This window comes from Phodopus roborovskii, unplaced genomic scaffold (assembly GCF_943737965.1).
Source record: "Phodopus roborovskii unplaced genomic scaffold, PHOROB, whole genome shotgun sequence".
Classification (NCBI taxonomy): domain Eukaryota; kingdom Metazoa; phylum Chordata; class Mammalia; order Rodentia; family Cricetidae; genus Phodopus; species Phodopus roborovskii.
The window spans coordinates 18010306-18034106 of record NW_026125052.1 but is presented as its reverse complement, the minus strand read 5'-3'; the positions used below and the strand labels follow the sequence as shown (position 1 = coordinate 18034106).

Sequence of the window (23801 nt, the reverse complement as noted above, 5' to 3'; positions counted from 1 at the left end):
GAGCTGAGATCTGTCACCAGATGGGGCTCCCCCAGCATCTAAAATGGTTCCACTGCTCAGGTCTGTCTAGCTACCAGTGGCCTTAGTACCTGGCCACTTGAGAACAGCCCAGGGCTGTCCCAAGGATTATAGTAAGGGATGGGAGGAGCCAGGGGACAGGGTGGGTGTGGCCAGCCCAGAGGAGTGAAGGCTGACAGGGTCCTAGACCTACTGACAACAAGGGCCCAGCAGCTCTGCTCTTCCCTGGCCTGAGCATTACAGGAGTGACTCCGAGATGCTCCTGGACACAGCATGGTCCATACAGAGGGATGTCTGGTGGCCAGTGGACATTGGGAGTGGGCAGCACCTGGGTATAGAGGTACCCTATGAACACCCACCTCCCTGGTAGTACACACCTCTGTACTGAAGCCTGCTGGGAACTGTGATCCAGGGAAAAGCAGAGATGGGGGTGAAGATCATTATCAGGGTAGGGGAATGCCACAGGTGGGGTGAAGGATGGATTCCCGAGCAGGCAGGGAACAAGGCTCAGTACACCCAGCTGACGGGCACCCACTGGGGCTCTGTTCGAAGCTTTTCCATGGCAGCCTGAAGCTCACGAAAGGTCCTCTCGAGGTTGCTGTTGACCAGGCTGAGGTCGAAGTAGTGCCCATATCCCCTCTGGATTCGGCTGCTCTCCTCCACTGTCCGCCTCAGATCTGCCTCCTGTCCCACACAAGGGGCTTCAGTGAGTGCCTCCAGCTCAATTCCATCACTAGAGAGATCTACAACCTGCATACCTCACCCCACAGCCCAGCCACAGTGGTAGAGATTCCCTGTGCCCCCCCCACAAGGCTGTGCTCCTGCACCTAGCCAGGATGGATGATGGATGCATTGAAGGATGGGAAGGAAGGAAAGAAGGAAGGAAGGGAGGGAGGGATGAAGGAAGGAGAGAGGGAAGGAGGGAGGGAGAGGGATAGGAAAGAAGGAAGGGAGAGAGAGAAGAAGGAAGGGGGGGAGGAAGGAAAGAAAGAAGGAAGGAAAGAAGGAAGGACACACATAGCACTAACCATTAAGCTACCCATTAAGGCTCTTCATTACAGCTCCACAAGGGAGGACCAATTTTCTCCCATTAATAACACAAAGCTCAGATACAAAGAGGTCACAGTGAGGCGATGGCTCAGGGATCTGCTTGACTCTGGCCAGTGTACCCTTTAGTCTGGCCAAGCCCCTTTACTATAGCTATGAGAACTTACCGGGACCAGGACAATGCCACAAACAAACAAGCTAATTCCACCCCAGACCTAAAAGAAGCTAGCTGGGAACAGGGGAAGGAAGTGGACAACTGACATACGGAGCTGAGGGCAGCCATGTCCCAAACGCTCCGGCTGCATTTGTTGCCAGGGCCATGGTGCCCAGAGCTGGCATCAGGTCATCAGAGGATGCAAGCCCAACCCAGACCGTCTCTGTGGAACAGAGGAGCTGTTGTAGCAGGCATGGGGCAGGCAGGGAGCATTCAGCTCACAGCTCAGCAAATGCTATTCCTGAGGAAATACTGTAGCAACAACGTTCAAGTTTCCTCCAGAAGCTTCCATTGGCCATCTCTGTCCCACAGATCTTCTACTAGGCTTCTGAAGAGTGTGACACATAGTAGGCCTCGAGTCAAAGCTCTGTGTCCCTGGCTCTGTCTGGGGCACTGCATTCCTCTCTCAAACCTTCCTCTCTTCACATGCACAAATCATTGACCCAAAGTCCTACCTCTCTGGGCTCCACTACCCCAGGCAACTAGCAAACCCTCCCACCGCTACTCAGATCCCCTTACCGTCAGCTGTTTAGTGGACACTCCGCTCTCAAGCGCAGCCCGGTTCATGGCTCGCAGGGTCTCAAAGTCAGGGGCCTCAATGAATACCACATAAGGGACAAACTCAGCTGTCCTCAGGACCTTCACCGCCTGCAGGGAAAGAGGAGGCTGGGAGAACATCTTCACATGCACTAGGAACAGGAAGGGTGTGGGGGTGACAGGGTGGGCACTCAAGATTTGATGCTTGGGGTGCCTGGGGTTCTGGGACCTGGGTCCTGAGAATGACCAGTATCTGGAGACTAACTGAAAAAGGCTTGGAGAGGAATCCAGGAAGCTGGAAAAGGGCTGGGTCCCTAGCAATAGTCGAGGGGAGCGTGAACTCTAGGAGTCATACAGGGGTTGCTCAGGGGAGCAGAGTGTGGTAGAGGACAGTGATAAGCACGAAAGGGAAGGGCTAGACAGTACCTGGGGGTTGACATCCAGCACGCACACCTTGCCGGAGGCAACCACGCCCCGGATGGAGTCGATACGTGTGCCGTACAGGTTGCCCTCATACTCGCCATGTTCCAGGTAGCGCCCAGCACGGATGTCGGCCTCCATCTCCCCACGAGACACAAAACTATAGCCCTGACCTTCCCTCTCTGAGTCCTTGGGCCTCCGGGATGTGTCTGGAGGGGAAGCATGGGTGATCAGTGAGTCAAGCCACCCCACCTCAAACATGCATATGTGGGCATAGCCTGCCCTCCATCTTCTCAGAACTCATGTCTTTATGCACACCTACCCTCACCTTCACCACTGGCATGCATGTGCACACACAGGTACACAAACACACACAAGACACTTGTCTGGGAGGACCCTCAGAGAACAGCTTGCCCAATCCCATATACACTGACAGCAGAGGCTCAGGGAGGGCGATGAGCAGCCCAAAGCCACACAGTAAGGGGCAAGAAATCTGTGCTTACCATTCTCGCTCCTGCCTCTAGCAACCACCATTACCACCTTGACCTCCTGCCGTCCCATCACTTAGATTAGAAGCCTTGTCTGCCATAGGCCACACGCAGCTCAACCCTGTTTCACCAGATCCCACAGTAGATACTCAATTTTTTTTAACCTTTTTTTTTTGCAAGTAAAACTTGAGAGAAGAAAGCCCCTTTCGCCAAATCCTGAGCCTGCAGTTCCCCTTATTCACCCACAGAGGGCGCACACCACACAGCTCTCCCCGCCAAAGGAACCACCTGACCTGGTGTCCCTGAAGATGCTCACTCTGCTCAGTGCTGCTCAGCACCTCTCTGCCACCATTCCTCCGTTCTCCTATCCCCACACCCACCTACCCTCGCACCTCCCGCTCCCTGGCCCCCACTCACAGGGCACTGTGGTGCCGTAGCGGTCTGGATTCCACAGAATAAGCTTGTTTTTCAGGCTGCGCCGGCCTACACCCTGAGCGCCAATCAGCACCAGGGTTTTCCGGCGGAATGGGGGCATGCGGGCCACTTCCTCATAAATGAGCAGCTCGTGGCGGTCAAACTCTGGGCACAGAGAGATGGCACTGTTCACCAGGCTGCCCATGGGGGAGGGAAAGGGGTCTCAGAATGCATCAGGGGTAAATGTGCTTGAGGCCTGGGAAGTAGAGGTATCGGGCCGGCCTAGGAACGAGGTTGGCAGTACCTGAGACAGAGTAGACCCACAGGTCACTTGTGAGGAAGGGACAGGAATTACTACCCACCTGCATTCTTGGTAGTCAAATACATCATTCGCTTCTTTTTCTTTCCTGAAAGGCTGCCACATAGGGTCCCTGGCCACAAGGAAACAATCGAGTAAGCAAATTGGGTCATGCTGGGTCTTAAATTGGGGCCTTAGGTGGGGGAGAAGGGCTCCTACCTGAGGTCGGGGTCAGTTCCAGGTCCCGCTTGACAAATGCTTTCCGCTTCTCCTCCAGCAACTGGCTGGGGATGAGCCCAGCACTTCCCCCTTCTACATGGCATGCCTGAAACGGCACATGCCAAAGACCTACCTGGGTAAGAGGGCCCTTCACCCCACCTCTTCTGCCCATCACCATACTTGGAGACACTGTAGGCGCGCCCAGGGCTCACCTGCCACCAATTGGCGTCATCTTGGTTTACAATCTGGAGCAAGTCACCAGCGTTGAAGCGCAGGCCTGCTTCCTTGCAGGGGATAAGACTGTCTCGGGCAGGGTCATAATCGAAGTGGCATTTAACAAATACCTGAGTCCAGGGATTTGGGAAGAGTCAAGGGAATGAACAGAGAGCATGTCCATTCTCTTGCTTGGCAGACAGCACTCCCCTCCCTGCCCCTCTCCCTCTGTGAAGGAGTGATGCCTCCAGGCCTGCCTACCCTGCCCTCCTGGTACTCCCCTTGGCAACTGGAATGAAGAGATTTAGATTTAGCAACTGAGAAACTGCCCAAGGCTGGGTGGGGCCCCAAGAAAAAGGAAGCAGACGCCCAGGAGGGGTCACTGGCACCAAACCCTGTATTCTCCCTTCCACCCTCCAGAACAGAGCCCCAAGAGTACACAAGCCAAAGGGAAGGTTGAGGAGAACAACGTCACAATCCACCAATTAGGAAGCAGCTCCCAGGGCAGGTAACAATCCCACCTTACACCGGCCTGCAGGGTGAGGTCTTTGCACTCACACATTGGTTCAAAGACCACAAAGATCACTGCATCTCTTTACACATTCAGGACACTTAACACAATCTCTTGCACACTCCTAGCCATAGAAGCTCACACATCCCTTACATATGTGCATAAATGCCTACACGTAAGACCAGTCAATGTGTGCTTGCCTATGCGACACACCTGCAAGCTGTGTGGCTGTAAGAGAGCCTGGAGAGCCTGCTGTCTCTTTTTCCTCAGAGTGCAACAGCTCCAGGAGACCTGGGAGCTACAGCTAAGAGGCCCAGCCATCTCTAAGGCCTTGAGCTGGGTAGGGTTCGGGGAGACAGACCCACCTGTCGGGGCAGGTGGGGTTCCTGGTAGCTGGGCAGGATCTTGAGGATGACGCTGCCACTGGCGCTGCGCAGGAGTTCCTGTAGTGCCCGGGGATCACTGCCCACCGGCTGCCCATTCACCTCTTTGATGATGTCACCAACGTGCAGCAGGCCTTGCTGAGCCACCATGCCTCCATGCAGAATGCGAGCAATCACCAACTCGCCACCCTCCACTCTGAATGTCACGCCCTGAGTGATGAGAGGAGTGGATGGCCCTCCCATTCCTGTCCCTGTCCCCACCCTCATACCCACTGAAAAAGTCTCCTATTTTTGTCTCAGTTCTTCACTGGAGGGGACCCTGAGGGAAAGTGTGTGTGTGTGTGTGTGTGTGTGTGTGTGTCCGCGCGCGCAAGCTCACATTCATGCATAGCTCCTAAGTCCATGCAGGCCCTCCCTTGGGCTGACCTAGGCCTAGTCTTCAACTCCCACCTGCCCTTTCTCCTTTCCCATTGGTTACTCTCTGTCCCCTCCCCCACCAGTGTGATTGATCCTCACCAGATGTTCTCCAGCTGTTTTGCGGATGCCCACCATGCGCACAGCATCAGGAGGTACTGGCTGATTGCTGAAGGTGGGATCTAGACCTGGGCTGGGGGGCGGTGTCTCATAGGTCTTTGAGGCCACTGAGTCATGAGTCTCCAGAAGGGACTGAAAAGGAATGGGAAGAGAAGGGGCAATGAGGAAATGCCTCGTGGTGGCTTCCCAACCAGGTTCCAACAGCAAACTGCCACCCCCACTCACCACCTTCCCACCCCCACCCCGCGGCAGCCAACAGCCAGGAACCTGGAAGTGAGGCTCCTGGAGGATGCGAGTCAGCTCCGCTGCAGTGCTGCTCTGCTCTGCCAGCTGCGCCAGGTCCCGGAGGATTTCCTGCACCAGCTCCAGGTTGTTATCCCTAACAGCCTCCAGCTTCGTCTCCTCCAGACGCTCGTGGGCCTGGGGCAGTACAGGTGAGATCAGCCAGACCCAGGAGTCCAGGGATACCGAAGAGCTCTCCTCCTCTGGCTCCAAGGCCCTAATCCTTAAACCCCATTCACAACATCACTCTGAGTCCCACCGGCTACACAACACACACACACACACACACACACTCGTGAGTAGTTTGTTTTCCTTTCTCCAGCAAGTGATGAGTACAACTCTGTATATGGGGGCTGGAGAGATGGCTCAGCAGTTAAGAGCACTGGCTGCTCCGGGGTTCAATTCCCAGGGCCCATATGACAGCTCGCAACTGTCTGTAGCTCCAAGATCTGACACCCTCACACAGGCATACATGCAGGCTAAACACCTGCACTAAAAATAAATAAATTAGTTTTTAAAAAGACTCAGTTTATGGATGGAACAATCCTAAAGAAAGACTTCTGTTTCCATTCTCTCAACTCACACGGTCACCAAAAATCATCTTCCAAGATAATGTAAGTATATGGGGTCAACACTGTGGTCCTGATGGGATCTTAGACATCCTGTATCCCAAGATCAGAAAGCCATGGAGGTAAAGTAACTTCCCCAGGGGCTTGAACCTGGGTCTCTAGGCTCACTGTTTCTTTTGCAGAAGGGGCAAGCAATCAATTCATGGGACCAGCAAGATGACTCATCCCGTATGCTTGTTACTCAAGCCTGCCAGCCTGAGTTTGTTCCCTGGGACCCACATGAAGGTGGAGGAGAGAAATAACTTCATAAAGTTGTCCTCTGACCTCCCTGCACAAACTATAGCACGTGTACCCACACACTCACATCATGTAAACACCATGTTTTTAAAATATATCTCTTTAAAGGTTTGGGGGGTGGCATTCCCCTTTAATTCCAGAACTTGGGAGACACAGGCAGGCAGATCTGTGTCTGAGGCCAGCCTGGTCTTCATACCCAGTTCCAGGACGGCCAGGACTACACAGAGAAACCCTTTCTCAACCCCCAACCCCCAAGAACCAAAGAAATCAATGCCAGAAGAGAGCCTTGCATCTATTTGTTGCTTTATTAACTCTGGGTTCCATAGCTAAGGACTCTGATAAGGAGGGTTATGTTGGGTAATGAAGCAGTGCCATTTGGGGACCTACATGAATGCACTCTTCCCGCTGCTCATTTGAAAAATAGCCACAGACACAAGTCACTACATCCCAAAGTGTAAGAGCATCCTCCATTCTATACACCATTGTGTTATTAGCACACACAAAAATGTAATGTAGTTACGTATGGCAATGTTATCTAATAACCCACACTCATTGTTTGATACTATCCTGAAAGTACCCTTTGTAATTCTATTTTTCTGGTCCAAGATCCTACAGAGGATTGTGTGCTGCTTTTGCTCAGCAAGTATGCTTATTCTCCTTTAATCTAGAAAGACTTTTCAGACTTTTAAAGCATCTGGGCAAAGGAGATGGTAGCACACACTTTTAGTCCAGCACTCAGGAGGTAGCTGGATCTCTGTGAGTTGGAGGCCAGTCTGGTCTACAGAGTGAGTTTCAGTCTTTCTTTTTATGTTTTGGTCTGTGTTTGTTTTGAGACAGGCTTTCTCTGTATTGCTTTTGAGCCCATCCTGGAACTTGCTCCATAGGCCAGGCTGATTTCAAACTCACAGAGATCTGTCTGCCTCTGCCTCTGCCTCCGGAATGCTGGTATTAAAGACGTGTGCTACCACTGCCGGACCTCAGATTGAGTTCCAGGACAGCCAAGCTACACAGAGAATGTTGTGGAATATTATTTTAAGATGAGTTAGATTTGTTTATGCTGTGGAACATTTGCTTAATGATGCAAAGATGTGTTGCATTCTTTTATGTTGTGTTACTGCGAAGCTGTGTTATTCTGACTGTATAAAACACAGTCTGATTGGTCTAATAAAGAGCTGAACAGCCAATAGCCAGGCAGGAGAAAGGATAGGCAGGGCTGGCAGGCAGAGAGTATAAATAGGAGGATAAATTTGGGGAAAAAAGAATCAAAAAGAAAGAGAGAGGACACCAGGAACTAGCCACCCAGCTACAATGAACCACAGAGTAAGAAGAAAAGATACAGAAATAGAGAAAGGTAAAAGCCCAGAGGCAAAAGGTAGACAAGATAATTTAAGAAAAGCTGGCTAGAAACAAGCCAAGCTAAGGCCAGGCATTCATAAGAAAGAATCAGCTTCCGTGTGTTTATTTTGGAGCTGGGTGGCAGGTACCCAAAGAGTAAAGAGTAAAAATAACCAACAACAGAGGAACTCTGTTTTGAAAAATTAGACATTGGGTGGTGGTGGTGCACACCTTTAGTGCCAGCACTCAGGAGGCAGAGGCAATTGGATCTCTGTGAGTTTGAGGCCAGTCTGGTCTACAGAGTGAGTTCTAGGACAGGCTCCAAAGCTACAGAAAATCTGTCTCAAAAAACCAAAAGGAAGAAAGAAAAAGAAAAGAAAACCCGAGGAAGCAGGATGTCTGAGAAGTGGCTCAGCCACTGGGCCACAGCTGGATGCATCTGGGTTTTTTTTCAAGGCTAGACTTGGTTAATCGTTTTGGTGGGAATTTTATGTGGGGGAGCTGTATCTTTTCTGTGCTTTAAGACTGTGTGGCTGTCCTGCTCCCCAGTGATCCTTCTCCAGTGGATCTGGCATCCACTCAGGAGCCTTGCCTGAATGTGTTATCCTGTTTGAATCTGCTCAGCATCGAGTGTCCCTTCCGCATTTTCACTGGCATTCTACTGAGAGAGACAGCTTTCCTAGGGTTCTCAACCTCCCTAATGCTATGACCCTTTAATACAGTTCTTCATTTTGTGGTGACCCCAGATCCCATGTGAATGCTGGGTTGGCAGCAGATGGTCTGTCATCCAAGCCTTGAAAGAGCCTTAGAACAAACTGACAAGTCTGCAAGTTCTAGGTTTCCTTGAGAGACCCGGCCTCAATGAGTAAGGAGAGAGAGCAATCGAGAACAATTCCCAACTTCAACCTTGGGCTTCCACACACATGTGTATGTGTACCTACCCACACATGTGTGCCAACAAACATGTTAATCATGCATGAACACACTGAGAAGAAAAAAGGCTTTTCCTTTCTCCCTCCAACCCTTTCTTTCTCCTCCTTTCTCTAGGTATTGCTATGAACTGTTTTTTGGTCTATTGATAGTTTTATTTAAATATAGCCCTTCTCACTTGCCTACATGCTGTCATAGACAATTTTGAGATTTTTTTTTGTTGTTGTTGTTTATTACTTTGGGTTTTTTTGTTGTTGTTTGAGGTTTGCTTGTTTGTTTGTTTGTTGGTATTTTTGAGACAGGGTTTCTCTCTGTAACAGTAGTTCTGGCTGTCCAGGAACTCCAATATGCCTGCCTCTGCCTCTTAAGTGCGAGGATTAAAGGCAGCTGCCATGTCCACCATTACCACCTAGCTGACAGTTTATACTCTATTGAGACAGAGTTCTACCTGCCTCTGACCCCAAGTCGTGAGCCACTATATCCAGCTTGAACTAAAAAAAAAAAAAAAAAAAAAAATCAATGTAAGCATTTTAACTTAAGTATTATTTTGGTACATTTTTCGGCTATAACCAAAAATCACATGAGTCTGAGGGTTAGGAATGTATGTCATGTATGTCAGAGACAGCACAACACATGCTTGGAATGTGCAAGACCCATCAACAACAAAACCACCTTGATACAGAGTAACTGAGAAACAATACAAAGTTATTTCTTACAGCCTTGCATGCCAGGAAGTCAGAGGCCAAAAAGGCTTGAAGTCATGCTAATTCTCTCCTGCTGCCTATAAAGTTGCTAATCTCATTGAGAAGGGTCCACTCTCCTGAGTTAATCCCTTCTAAAGGACACACCTGTTAATACAATCACATTAAAGGTTCTGTGATTTTTTTTGGAGGAGACATGAGCAATCAAATCATGCATCCTATATCACAGTGTCTAGTTGGAATACTATAAGCAAAAGTTTCTTAACTTATTACCATTTCTGTACAATCATCAAAAGGTGATATCTGAATAGATGCTTTATTTCCCCTTAAATTTGGGCTATGTTTTTTTCCATTTAATTTTCAATTTGTACATTGATACAGCTCAAATTTCAAGACCACACTAAAAAATAAACTCAAAGTCCTAGTTCCATCCCTTCCCACCGACCCTGTAACCTAATTATATGCACACCCAGAAGGGATTATGTTCTTTCCACAAGACTAAACTGTTTATTTCTTCTTTGTTGTGGGATAATCTTTTTGTACACTCTGTAAATATATGTCTATGGGTTTTTTTTCCCCTCATCTGCCTAAGTCATCAATTGTTTTAATAAAGAGCTGAATGGCTAATAGCTAGACAGGAAAGACTAGGTGGGACTCCCGGGCAGAGAAAAGAACTCAGGTTTAGAATCTGGCATGACCAGGGAGACAGGGAGGGAATTGGACATACAGAACACAGGAAAGGTAAAAAGCCAGTGGCAGAAAGCAGATTAAAAGGCTAATTTAAGTTATAAGAGCTAGTTGGGAACAACCCTAAGCTAAAGGCCTAGCTTTCATAATTATAAGTCTGTGTCATTATTTGGGGGCTGACAGTCCAAAGAAAGTCCAACAAGAAAGACTTCATACATGCCTTTTTATATTACTTTTGGTTTTTTGAGACAGGTTTCCCTGTGTAACAGTCCTGGCTGTCCTGGAACTTGCTCTGTAGACCAGGCTGGTCTCACAGAGCTCTGCCTGCCTCTGCCTCCCAAGCATTGGGATTCAAGGCATGTGTTACCACTGCCTGACATATTTCTCTTTCTTTTATTTTCTTTTTTGTTTGTTTGTTTGGGATTTTGATTTTAGATTTTACTCATTCTTTATTTTATGTGTATGGGTGCTTTGCCTGTAAGTATGCCTGTGCACCATGTACATGCCAGTGCCCATAGAGTCCAGAAAAGGGCATCAGATCCCCTGGAACTGCAGTTACAGACAGTTGTGAGCGGCCATTAAGAAAAACATCGCTCAAGAGAAAGATGCCATGAGGCAGGGTTCAAGAAGAAGGGTTTTGTTTTTGTTTTGGGAGAGTTAATTAGGAAAAGTGACCATAAAAAGGGAAAGGGGGTGGGGAGAGATTGGCCTCTGGAGAGAGCAGCAGGAGAGAGAAGAGAGGAAAGAGGGGAGGGGTGGAACAGAGAGGAAGAGAGAGAGGGACAGGAGGTGGGCAGGGCCCTTTTCAAAAGGAACATAGTGAATGTGCACAGGTGGTGCTCTTAGTGGCTGCAGCTGAGGGCGTATCCTGTTAGAACCTCAAGGACAGGCTAGTACAGATGCCTGAATAACAATGTGGGTACTGGAACCAAACCCGGGTCCTCTAGAAGAGCAGCCAGTGCTCTTAACTTGTGAGCCATCTCTCCTGCCCTGTTTGTTGGGGTTGTTTGTTTGAAACAGGGTCTCACTATGTAGCCAAGGCTAGCCTGAACTTGCTACATGAACTAGCAGAGATCCTCTTCTTGCCTCTGCCTCCCAAGTGCTGGGATTAAAGGCAAGCATCGCCACACCTGGCTGTTATCTGAGTTTCCAACATAACAGTCCTCTCTAGATACCACCCCACACAACAAATGTAGATCCCCTTCTATTGCTATTGTTTTTATTTTGTTTTTTGTTTTTTTTTTTTTTTAATGACTACAAGACTCTACTGCACACCAGGCTCTGAATATTCACATAGTTTCTCGTATTTTACTATTGCAATAAGACTGTGGTAAATAACCATGGCATACTGCTCTCTATCTGTGGAGATCCTGCACACATTGTTAGAAGTCTAGCTGGTTCAAGCAGATGTCTTAGATACCATGGAGCTGCACCCAACTTCCTCTGCCTCCAGCGTCTCCAAACTCCTCCCAGTACTAACCAAATTTCTGAATGCCTGCCAGTCAATCCAATGAGAAATGATCTATCAGTGGGGCTTAATTTGCATGCTGCTTATTATGGGTGCAGCCAAGCATCTCTTCGTATGTTTAAGACCATCTGGGTATCTTGTGTGAACTGTCTGTTCATTTCTTTTGCCAATTTTTCTATTTGATTTTTTCCTTTTCCCATTTTTAAATGTTCTCTCTATATTGAGAAGATTAGCCCTTTATTTGTGACATCTTTCGCAAATCATTTTCCCCTAGCTCGTCATTTATCTTTGGATTCTGCTTATAGCAGTTTTGCCTTGCAAAAAGATATATATTTAATATGGCTGAATTTACTAATCCTTCATGCATCTGAATTTTGAGGCTGGGGGAGTTATTCCTATATGCAAATCTGTTTTCTTCTAGGGTTTCACATTTAGGTCTCTGATCTGCTTGGAGTTTATTCTGATGTGTGGTGTGAATTGTGGATACACCTTTAGTGGCTTCAAAAGTGACTGCCAGGATGCCTCGATGCTGCTCATTAAAACTGCACAATAGGAGGCTGGGAGGTGACTATCAGTGGAGTTCCTGCTTTGCAAGCATGAGGACCTGAAGTCAGATGCCCAAGACAGATGTTAAAAGGTGGAATCGGGGTATGCCAGTGATACCAGCAGGTGGAGCAGGGATGAAATGAAGAGGTAGCAAGAGGATACAGAGATTCCTGCAGTTCACTGGCTAGTCAGTCTGGCCAGACTGATGAGCTTTGGTATCTGTAAGAGACCCTGTCTAAAAAAGCAAAAGTTGGAGAGGTGGCTCAAAAGCAGTTAAATGCACTGGCTGCTCTTGCAGAGGACCCTGGTTGGTTCCTAGCATCTACATGGTGGCTCCTGATTGCTTCTAAATCCAGTTTCAGGAGGTCCAATGCTTTCTTCCTCTAGCTCCTTGGGCACCAGATATGAATATGTTGCATGTACACACACACACACACACACACACACACACACACACACTAAATAAATAAATAAATAAATAAAATGTATCTTTACGATTATAAAGGTGAAGAGAGACCAAGAAAAGACACAAGACATCAACCCCTGGCCTTACACCCATGCTCAAAGTCACAAATATAAGTACATATACCAGCCAGGCAGTGGAGGTGAACACTCTTAGTCCCAGCCCTTGGAAGGCAGAGGCAGGCAGATCTCTGTGAGTTCAAGGCTAGCATGGTCTATATAGCTAGTTCTAGGACAGGCAAGTCTACACAAAGAAACCCTGTTTCTAAAAACAACAACAAAAAGTATACACACACATAAACAGAATAATACACAAATGACACATAAATTATTGTTTCATTTTTTATGTATAATAGTAGTGTTAGAACTTTAAAAAAAAAAATCTTCAGCTAAGCATGTGGGCACACATCTTTAATCCCAGCACCCAAGAGGCAGAGGCAGGCCGATCTTTGAGTTCAAGGCCAGCCTGTTCTACAGAGCAAGTTCCAGGACAGAAACCCTGTTGTGTGCTTTGGGGGAGGAGGGCGGGGGCGGGGAGAGAAAGGCAAAGGAGAAAAGAAGGAAGAGAATCTTATCTGTGATATGCATACTGAAATGCCTATCGATAAAGCTGATTACATCTGGGGTTTGTTTCAGGAGAGAGGGAAGCAGGTGTTAAGTGTGGATGAAGCAAGATTGTAAATTACCACATATTGAAGAGGACTGAGTGATGGATGATGGCTCTGGGTACATTTTTTTTTTTTTTTTTTTTTAATTCCACAGTGTTTTCTAAGCCTACAAGATAGGCGAAGTTTTGTTTGGTTGTTTTGGGGGTGAAGCTCCCAATATGTCTCCGCGCTGCTATCAAATCCTCATCCTCATATGATTCTCCCACCTCAGTTTCCTAAATCCTGGGATTATAGGCATGCATGAGTCAGCCAGCAAACCCAGCTTTACACAGGGAGATTTTAATTTTTTATTTTACTACATTTTACTTATTGAGGGAAGCATGCCACAGAATGCATGCAAAGGTCGGGAGACAATTGTCTGGAATCAGTCTTCTGAAATGAGACCTTAGTAACATCTCATAGACACACAATGAGGAATGAAGAAGACAGACCCAATGCCTGGTGTACAACAGGTCCTTTCCCCGTTCTCTTTCCCAAACAGGACAGGGACAGCATCCAGCATGGCCACCTAAACTGTCCATCTTTCTCTTGGCTTGCCAATGTTCCTGTTAAGGGGGAATAGGCCATTGACAGGACACAAGAATCTTACACAGGGACAGAAACAAGCCTCTAAGGGGCAGCACCTGCCAGAGCAGTCTACGGAGCCTGAGAGAGACAGAAACTTGCCTGGCTCTGGGTCACTTCTGTGCCAGAGGCCAGTGCTGGGAATATGAATTGCAAGAAAGCACAAAGGTATTGGGGTACCAGGACTGTGAGTACCGCAGCCCAATTGCAGCTTTTTGGCTATTGGGATCCAGCTCTGACCCGGAGATCTGTCTTTGTCTTGGGCTCCTAAGAAGTTGCTCCTTTGGGCTGTAGTGCCTTCTGCTGTGTGGATGGAGGCAGGACAAAGCAGCTGAAGACACTAACTTGATCAAGAAGGGAGCCAGGCACCTCCAAAGCAACTCCCCTTCCTTCTTGGACATAATGACTATGGTAGCTGAACCTTGGTGGTCAGCTTGACTACATCTATGGTCAATCAAAGCTTAAGCAGCTGTGATGGATTTTCTTGATTAGATCATTCAGCGTGGGAAGACCCACCCTAAATCTAGACCGCATCTCCTGGTGGCAGCTCACAGAAGAGGATGTGGGAGGAAGAAGCCTTCACTTTTTTGCCTGTTTGCCTTCACTCTTGGCAAGTCCATCTACCATGTTGCTGAGGCATTCCTTCGATGGTGTTAAACCCTGCTTCTCCAGGATTCCCATGCAGACCTGTAGGGATAGCTCACCTTGCCAGTGAACTTGTTGTAGTGGCCACACCCTTTGGGCATGGTTTCAGGTGGATGGGACATGACCCTGTTAAGGTAGAGGAGTGTCAGGCTTACGCTCTCGGGTCACAGAGAGCATCAGAAGGGCAGAGACTGCATCTTCTGGAGCAGGAAGACCGTGGCAGTTATTTACTATTATCTGTGTAAACTGTTCCCCAGTAAAACACCCATTTATCTTTTATCTCGGGTCTGGTGAACTCATTTAAACCCTGACTTCATAGATTGAAGACCATCAGCTCTCAAGGAATTCCCTAGGACTCCAGCACAAGGTTGAAATAGATGAGTCATCCTGTCTTATGGACCGAATTACTGGATTCTTTAACTTTCCATCAGGAACCAGTCATTGTAAGCCACTAACTACTCTAATAAATCATGTGCATGTGGGTGTATGATTTATATATTCATTCTACCAGTTTTGTAGTTTGATTCCTAAGAACTCTGACTAACGCAATGGCCCCTGATCCCATCAAAGGCTGTTCCACCTGTATTCTTATGGCTTCGGCCTGGACTCTTACCCATAGGCAGTCCCAAGCTCATCTTCTGCAGCCTAGAGAAATCTCTGATTAGGGAACCATTAAACACAAACCAAACATTTTGGAGGGCTGAGAAGAACAGCTGGCTCACCAGTGCTGAACACATCATAATTGCCAACTTCTGGAGGCCTTAGGAGTTCAGCATTAGCTTCACAATGCTGAGTTCATGATGTGTTTTCATAATTGGTTTAAGCCCAGTGGCTTGGGAGTTAATTGACAACATTCTCTGTCTAATCACAGGCTTCACCCACTGCATCTCCAGTGCTGGCATTCATGATTCCCTGGCTTCCTGTTTAAGTTTTATTACATCTGTATGGATTCTACACAGTCCTAAAGGGAATGCAACTGTAGCTATTTTTACCTTTAAAAACAGAGAATCATGCTATCTTTGTAAAACCCTAGGGGATCATGCTATCTTTGTAAAACCCTAGGGGATCATGCTATCTTTGTAAAACCCTAGGGACCCAGTTTGGGACTTTGAGTTTACTTACTAAGTGAAAATTTACTTTCCCTACCATTTTTACTCAGTTAATCTTTTACTAGGACTGATTTTTAAACTTTGTATGTATTAGTATTTTGCCTTCATGCATTTATGTATACCATGTTTGTGCCTGGTCCTAAGGTGACCAGATAAAAGTGTTGAGTAGCCTGGAGGTACACATGGTTGTGAACTGTCATATGGACTCTAGGGACCAAACCAGGGTCCTCTGCAAGAGCAGCAAGTGCTCTTAACTGCTGAGCCATCTCCTCAAACCCACAAGACTTCTTATTTTCTGTAGAAGTGATTGATACATATACAATTATCAGAAGCACTGGACCTGGGATCCAGGATAGTGATTTGAATGTCCATACATGTAACCACATGTATCATTCTGATCTCAAAATCATCCTCAACATGACCTGGGATGTAGCTCAGTTAATAGAGTGCTTGCCCAGCATGAAGGAAGCCATGTGGATCCTGAGCATAACATAACAAGGCACAATGGTGCATGCCTATAATCCCAGCACTGGGAAGGTCGAAGCAGGAATTCAAAGTCATCCTCTGTGACACAGTGAAGTCAAGGTCCAGCCTGGGCTATGTAAGACTGTAACCCTCACACATACCCTCAATGCAGGATCTAGAAACTGGGGGCCAGAGACATGGCCAGTTGACAGTAGAAGAAACACTAGTATCCTGGTTCTGCCAACTTCTGAGCCAGAGCCAACAACAGACTGCGAGCGCAGAGCTGCCATAGCCATCTCCCTGCCAAACTCTCCCACCCTCTCACTCCAAGTGTTCTGATCTTGGCAAAGGCCAGAATTCTCCTTTGAACTCTGGGCTCATGACTAAACTTGGTAACTGAAGCAAGTGCCAGAAAGCAGTGTTCGTTCCAGAACTCTTCAATCAAGGTTTAGCAGAAGTGATTTGCTTTGGCTACTGGGACATTTGCAAACGTCATGCAGACAAGCAGAGGTGTGTGATCTGGAATTTGTCTTCCCTCCATCAAGAAATCACCATGTAGGGAAGACGGGACCACCCTCCTACAGGCTGAGAAACTATATGGAGAGAGATACAGTCATCTCAAGCATTGCAGCCTTTTGAGCTGAGACAACAGTCATGGGAGAGGTCATCTTAGATCACCCAGCTCACCCAGGCCAGAAGAGCCACCCAACTTGCCCACAAAACCACGAGGACTAAACCACAGCACATCGAGTAGTTTGGGATGTAGCAAAAGCTAACTGGTTTGCCGAGCTCTCCGTTGCCACACCTTCCCCTCACCACACACACCGTTGTCAAGGCTCCGACCTTATTGGCTTTGCTGCACCCTCACTTGCTCAGCCAGCTCATCCACTGCAGCCTAACCACAGAACAAAGCCTCCTGAGGAACATCAGGCTGATGGCTAAGACTACACCACAGGAACACTTCCACATCCGTAACCACCCGCCACAACCATTGACTTTCTTACCAAACAGGTGTCATTCTCCTCACTTCTCAGAAGAAACAACGGATGTCCACAGAGGTCAACAGACCACTACACCACAGGTTTTGAACCTGAAAGGCCTCCCACAGGCTCACGGTGGAGCCTTTAGGAGGTAGACCTACCTACCTATCCTACAGAAGTAAGACACTGGAATGGTCCATTGAAAGTTAGAGCCCAGTCCCTAGTTTCTAGCTGCTCTCTAGCTCCTGGTCCACGGTGACATGATGAGCTTCCATCACATGCTCTCACTTGCCGGGAACTCGGCCATGCCATCCCTGCCAGAATAAACACTGCCCAGAACCCATGAGTGAGAACCACTGTGACACCCCAAAAGCCAGCCGGGGTCTGCTCTTTGTTTGTCATCATGGATTCCTTCAAATACCACTTCCCATGCCTCCCTGCAGGCAGGTGAGCCTGCTGTCAGCAACGTTACTGGTTTCTAAATGGCCTTAGCCTTGAATTTCTCACCTTAGCATTGGCTGCCATATAAGCACCTGTTGCTAGGTCCATGTCAGCCCTCCCAGGTGTCAGCCACCTCTATCTACAGCCAACCCTTGGGTTTCTGAGCTGCCTGCCAAGCTTGCCCTCAGAACCTTTCATTCTCTGGGGTTGCTCCCTCAGGCACCCCATCCTTGGCCCCAACTCTGTCCATCTCAGAGCCTCCCATATGTCTGCCATATCTTCAGAGACGAGAGTCAAGCCCAACTCCTCAAAGGCAGAGTACTAACTACTACAAACACTTTAACCTGAAGCCACCAGGGGTTCTGGACTACTTCTTTCAGGAGAACCAAGATTTTTCAGCTGGATCTTTAACCAAAGTGTTTTTTCTATTGGTTGACAAATTCATCCATGGCTATATAATCATTAACACTGATAAGAAGTGGGTCCCATTTCCCACAGCAATGGAAAGTGAAGAGAGGGGCTGTGTTGATTTTTGATGAGCAATGGTGCTCCACAGCTAATGATCAGCCACACAGAGGTGGGAGGGGTTTACTATTCTGAAGTCCTTCTGGGAGATTCTTTCCCCAGAAAGAATTTGTCCCAGAACCAGATGAGAGAAGTCACTGGATGCCCTTAGCATACTATCCTCTCAGGCGAGGTGGGCTTCAGAATTAAACAAGTGTCCTCACTATCTTCAAGAGAGTTCTCTGCATTGAGAATCATGCCCAGAATTTTCTGGAAGGACAATCTGACCTGTTTATGCTCCAAACATTTCTAGAGGAAGGACTCTACTTACAGTATGATTCAGTACATCGTTAACTTATCAACAAAGCTGTATGTGAGCATTGTGGGACCTACTAAGGGGAAGTCAGAGTTCATCTGCTGTTATCCCGGTGCATGCTGGGTGCATCCAGTAGATATCTGTCGAATAGATGAGTGGAAGGGGGAAAGAATGAATGAGGGAATGAGGGAATGAATGAGTGACAGAACCAGCAATCCCTCTCTGGGAATCTGTCACGTGCTTGGGCAAGGCCATCGGCTAATGTTACTAAGGGAAGCCACACATTGGGAAAAGCTGGGTACCACCCAGCCCTGAGTCTGTGACCCACAGAAGATGTGACTTAACCCACACAACTCTGAATCCACCTTTGGAAGGTTATGGACATAGAGGCTCAAAAATGCATGCATTCCGCACTTCCACTGCCAAGTGCACCCCAGAGAAAACGTCACATCTATGCATAAACACATGGATAGAAGGACATTCACAACAGTGCTGTCCTCTTCAGGGCAAAATCTGCAGCGCCACCCTTTCTCTCAGAAGCGGAACTACTAAACTGCACGTGACACATACCACAATTGGTGCACAATAGTTCAAATTAATCTCACCATCTTTACCTACACTTAGATCAATAACTTTGCTCCCTATGTGAACGAGAAACCTCAAAGGCAGAAGCACATTATACTACCGTTCCATTTATGGGAAACTTAAAGGCATGTATGACAAGGGCATATTGTTAGTGACTAAACCCGTATATAGACAAGGACAGCAAGCATTCTGGGAAATGGCATCACCAGTGTTTATTTACTCTTGGGAAGGGACAACAGTAGAAATTAGGAAGGGGGGTAAGTGAATTGTAATATACAATGTTTTTACTTTTTGAAAGGAACAAGGAAGAGCTAGAGAGAGCGCTCAGCAGTTAAGAGCACTTTTTGCTTCTGAGGGAGCCGAGTTCATTTCCCAGCACCTACATCAAATGGTTCACCAACCCCTGGAACTCCAGCTCCAGGCGATCTAATGCCCTCTTCTGGCCACTGTGGATACTCACATGTAGCATATATTCACACAAACACACATACATATTAAAATATACACATATATTTGTATGGGCTTTAAAAGGAAAGCATAAGTTTAATAAAATAAGCAGTCTCGGTATTAATGTTATGGAAATGGGTGTTTGGGGAGTGTTTACAATTATTTTCTTCAACCCTTTCTATTTAATCCACTCAACAAAATATTCTGCAAAAGCCAATTATGTGGCAAACACTGTTTTAGGCTCTGAAGACACAGCGGCCATCCAGGAAGATGGAGCTTCCTGCCAGCCTGTGGCTTATGTGCTCAACATTCAAAACAAATAATTCCTCCCTCATCTTCTCTTTTAAGAGACAGGTCTCACTGTGTTGCCCAGGCTTGCCCAGGATAGCTCAAGCTATCCTCCTGCCTCAGTCTCCAGAGTAGCTAGCACCACAGGCATGCATGCTTCTCGCTTTAAATTTTGAAAAAAAGTGTCATCTTCAATGACCAAGGAAAACACACACACACACACACACACACACACACTGCATTTCTCTTGTTCCAACCATGTTTTCTCTTCCCCAGAATTTCTCAAACTTTTTAATCATCTGCTCTTTGTGTGTGTGTGTGTGTGTGTGTGTGTGTGTGTGTGTGTGTGTTGATTGTTTTTTAGCATTTTTCTTTGCTTTGAGTGTTTTCCTTTTGTGGTTTCTGGAGACAGTATTTCACACAGCCCAGAATGACCTCCAGTTCTGAAACTGACCTCAAACTCCTGCTGCCCCTGCCTCTACACCTCAGTGCTGGGATTAAAGAGACAGGTCATCATGCTTGGCTCTTGTTTTGTTCTTTACAGGGCTTTACTATGTCGCCCAAAATCATAGTTCTCCTGCCTCAGATTCTCATGTACAGTGACAAGAATGTATGCCGGGTGTGTCCCTGGAACACAGCCTCTCTCCTTCCAGCAGAACCTAAGTGCCTCCACACCCTACACCAAGGCTACCACCATCCTATGACAAAGTCCCCACAAGGCCCTATAGAAAACCCCCCATCTGGGGCTGGAGACAGCTCAGTTGGTAAAGAGCTTACTGTATAAGCATGGGGTCCTATGTTTGGGTCTCCAGCACCCAAGTAAAAGCTAGGCTGTGAAGGGCCCCCAGATTTGCTGTTCAATCAGTCTATTCTATTGGTGACCTCCAAGTTCAGTGAGAGATTCTGTCTCAAAAAATAGGGTAGAAAAGTGATGAAGACACCCAACTTCAATCTCTGAGTTACACACACACACACACTCACTCACATGCACACATGTGCATACACACACCACACACTCACATGCACACATGTACATACACACATATATGTGTGCACATGGGCACACACACATGCACACAAAAGACAAAGGAAAACCCCACCCTCTCTACTGCCTCTCCGTCCTGTCGGCCTCCCAGCCATTCCCTCCTGAAAGCCCTGCTGACTGCCTTGCTCTGTCACCTGCCATTGCCTCTGATTCCCAGGTGCATGCAGCCATGGCCACCCTCACTGCAGTCCTCCCCTCCAGGACCTCTTTAACATCCCTGACGTCTGTAGCAGCCACACCCTGTATGGACATGCCATCCCCCAGAACTGCCATCCTAGGTAATATTTCATTCCTCCTTCCCTCTCTGACCTTGGCCTTCTCTTCCATCTCTAAACCCTCACCACTCCACAGCCGTCATGCAGCCTCAAAGAGACCCCAACCTTCACCTGGGTTTTCTCCCTGACTCTTTGCTTCCTCCCAGCCTGGGCCCTGGAAGTCAACTGCCCAAGTCAGTCTCAGGCTTCATTCATGGTTCTACCTACACCTGAGCCCTGGATCTTCCCCTTTGCCGAGTTGTCCCACCCTGGGAAATCAGTGATTCTCTCCCCTTCAGTGATTGGTCAAACTTTTCCTTGACCCTTAGATCCTAGGAGAGGAATGCCTGCCTTTACTGAGATTTCCCAGCCTGCAGGCTGACTTCCCAGCATGCCCAGCCCTGCCTCTAGCCCAGCCCAGCCCAGGAGCACCTCCTTCCCCCACAGGAGAAGGAGGTTGTACTCTCTGCTAAAGTCAACAGCAGCCTCCTCCACTTGGTCCCCAGTATGTCCCTCCCCATGCCTTCTCAGCACCAGGCTCTAACTACCACGTGGCCTTTAACTGATCTCTGAAACCCTTCGTTTGATCCAGAGAGGGCGCTCCTAAACACCTACATCTCTGTCCCTTCTTGCCTAACATGTACAAAGCTTGCTTGGTACTTGAGGGGCAATATCTGAGCCCCCAGCGTGATCCCCAGGGCCCTTCACAACCTGCCACCACCTTCACAGCTCGCTCTCCTGGTCTGGCACCTGAGGCCCCAGCTTCACACTTCCAACTACCTCTCACTTTGATGTTTCAGCAGCTCAAGCTGTCTTGTCACCTGAGATGCCTGCCCCTCTCTGCACCCTCCAGATTCATACTAGCCCTCCCTCCAAGAGGCCTCCTCTGCCCCCACAGGCTCAAGTAGACACCTGTCCTCTACGAAAGACAGGGTTTCTCTGCGTAGCTTTGTAGACCAGGCTGGTCTCGAACTCACAGAGATCAGTCTGCCTCTGCCTCCCGAGTGCTGGGATTAAAGGCATGAGCCACCACCACCCAGCCCATTACAAAATTCTTATAATTTTCTGTTACTGGGTGTGTCTCCCACTTGCCACACATGCACAAACACCCAAAGACAGAGAAGTGGGCAGTGGGCAGAACCAATCCGCAGAATGCAACCCACAGGCAAGCTCTTCTGTCTGATGCTCCCCCTGCCACCCCTCACCAGCCAGGTGCAGCCAGGAGCCACAGACGCTCCTCTGCCTGCTCCCTCAGATTCGTCACCCAGGCTTCCACCCCCTTGCAGGTGGCTCCTTTTGCCACATACCCCAATCCCAGGGTCCCCCTGAGGCTCCCGGGCACACCACCCACCTCCCCATTACACCATACCTTGGCCAGGGATCTGACTATGGGACTTTCCATAATGCCTCGAAGGAAGATCAGGTCCAGTTCGGCAGCGCCAGTGGCATTGGGAAGGGATCCCAGGTTGTCCAAGACCTGCTGCATGGCTGGGGGAGGGGCAGTGAGACACTGAGTGTCAGTGGGCACAGAACTCCAGCACACACCCTCCCATCTGCAGACCCACAGCAGTCACCCAACAGCACTGTCTACTCTCCTCTCACAGAGGGCCTTGTGTCTCAGACAGAGATCCCAGGGGCAGGCAGCAGTTTTTAATAACCTTTTTTCCCTTTCCCAGATTCTGCCCAGCACCAAAGTACCAGACTTCCCACTCAACCTCTACCTGGGCCAAAGCATGAGGACTCAGCCACCTGTAGCTGGCAGGCTCAAGGGTAAGACAGTGCTTGGAGCAGGTCCCTGAGTCCAAGCAGGGTCAAGCAGCACCAGTCGGAGCTATATACCACTAGCTTAGCGTAATACTGCGCAAGTCCTGTCCCAAGCTCAGACAAACATCATTCTTTAGAAATTGATGCATGATGAAAAGTCAAAACTGAAGCCTGGAATGCGAGCAGGGGTTGAAGGAACAAGCACTCAGGGATGGCTGTGGGTACCAAGGGCAGAGGTTAAAAGCCACATCGCCCCAGGAACGAGCACTCTCAGTCTAGGTTGAGATGTGACCAAGGACATCAGTACACCTGAAAATGGCCTCTGGGGCATGGGTCTGTATTCACTCCCCAGTGAGAGTGGGAGGGAGCTCCAGGGGTGGAAGGAAGAAAAAAAGCATTGTGCCCAGCTGGGAGCAAAGATGGGCAGGGGGTATCATTACTCTACCACCCACGCCTACATCTGCATAACAGCATCCAGCCCTGGAGGAGGGGGGAGTGGGGAAACAGGCTCCCTGGCACCTCTCAACCCTCTCCTCAGAGCTCCCCTCCTCCAAAGAGTGAGGGTGGGCCGGAGGGGACCCTAAAACTGGAGCTTGGAGAGGATGGCTTAGGACTCTGAGCCCCCATTTCTTTCCCCATCTTCTCCATAAACAATAGCCAAGTCTGCCTCCAGACCCTTCCTTTCCAGGCCTAGACGTCTCAAGGACCAGAGACTTACAAGGTCTTCTTGGCTTTCAAAGAAGCCAAGTCAAAGCCCTTCCCATTCTGCCAGATGTCCACGGTGCTGCTCACCGACTCCCCAGGGGAGTTGGTGGGAACTGAACAGGGGTGGGGAGAGTGATGCCCTGTGCCAGATCAGCTCTTCTGCCTGACAGGCATCCAGATCTCCCCTAAGGGCGCCGCTGCCCAGGTGCTCCAGAGCCCACTATGGGAGGGTCAGTTAAAGGGTGAATACCCTGGCCTCTCCACCCCACTTCTTCCTACCTTCCCTACAGAGCTCTGCCTCTTCAGATGATCCCAGGGAAATCCCCTCCAAGGAAGCCCCACTGTCTGGGCTACAGGCCATGGCGACCTCTTGGCAATCCTGGAACAGTCTCCCCGAGGTCGGCGCCTTCCCAGCCAGACGCGGGCTGAGCTAAAGAAGGCGGGACTC

At 48.5% G+C, this 23801-nt stretch overlaps 1 protein-coding gene across 1 annotated transcript; it reads right to left on the bottom strand.

The window, feature by feature from the left end:
* Window positions 1-302: 302 nt before the first annotated feature.
* On the bottom strand, window positions 303-23796 carry Mpp2 (MAGUK p55 scaffold protein 2). The gene is made up of 12 exons (XM_051178444.1): window positions 23633-23796; window positions 22254-22372; window positions 5564-5716; window positions 5279-5428; window positions 4745-4972; window positions 3868-3999; window positions 3656-3761; window positions 3501-3569; window positions 3142-3303; window positions 2243-2445; window positions 1799-1927; window positions 303-702 (listed from the first exon to the last, which is right to left on the bottom strand). Exons 1-12 carry the CDS (start codon window positions 23712-23714, stop codon window positions 526-528), a joined length of 1710 nt encoding a protein of 569 aa, XP_051034401.1. The 5' UTR covers window positions 23715-23796; the 3' UTR covers window positions 303-525.
* Window positions 23797-23801: the final 5 nt, after the last annotated feature.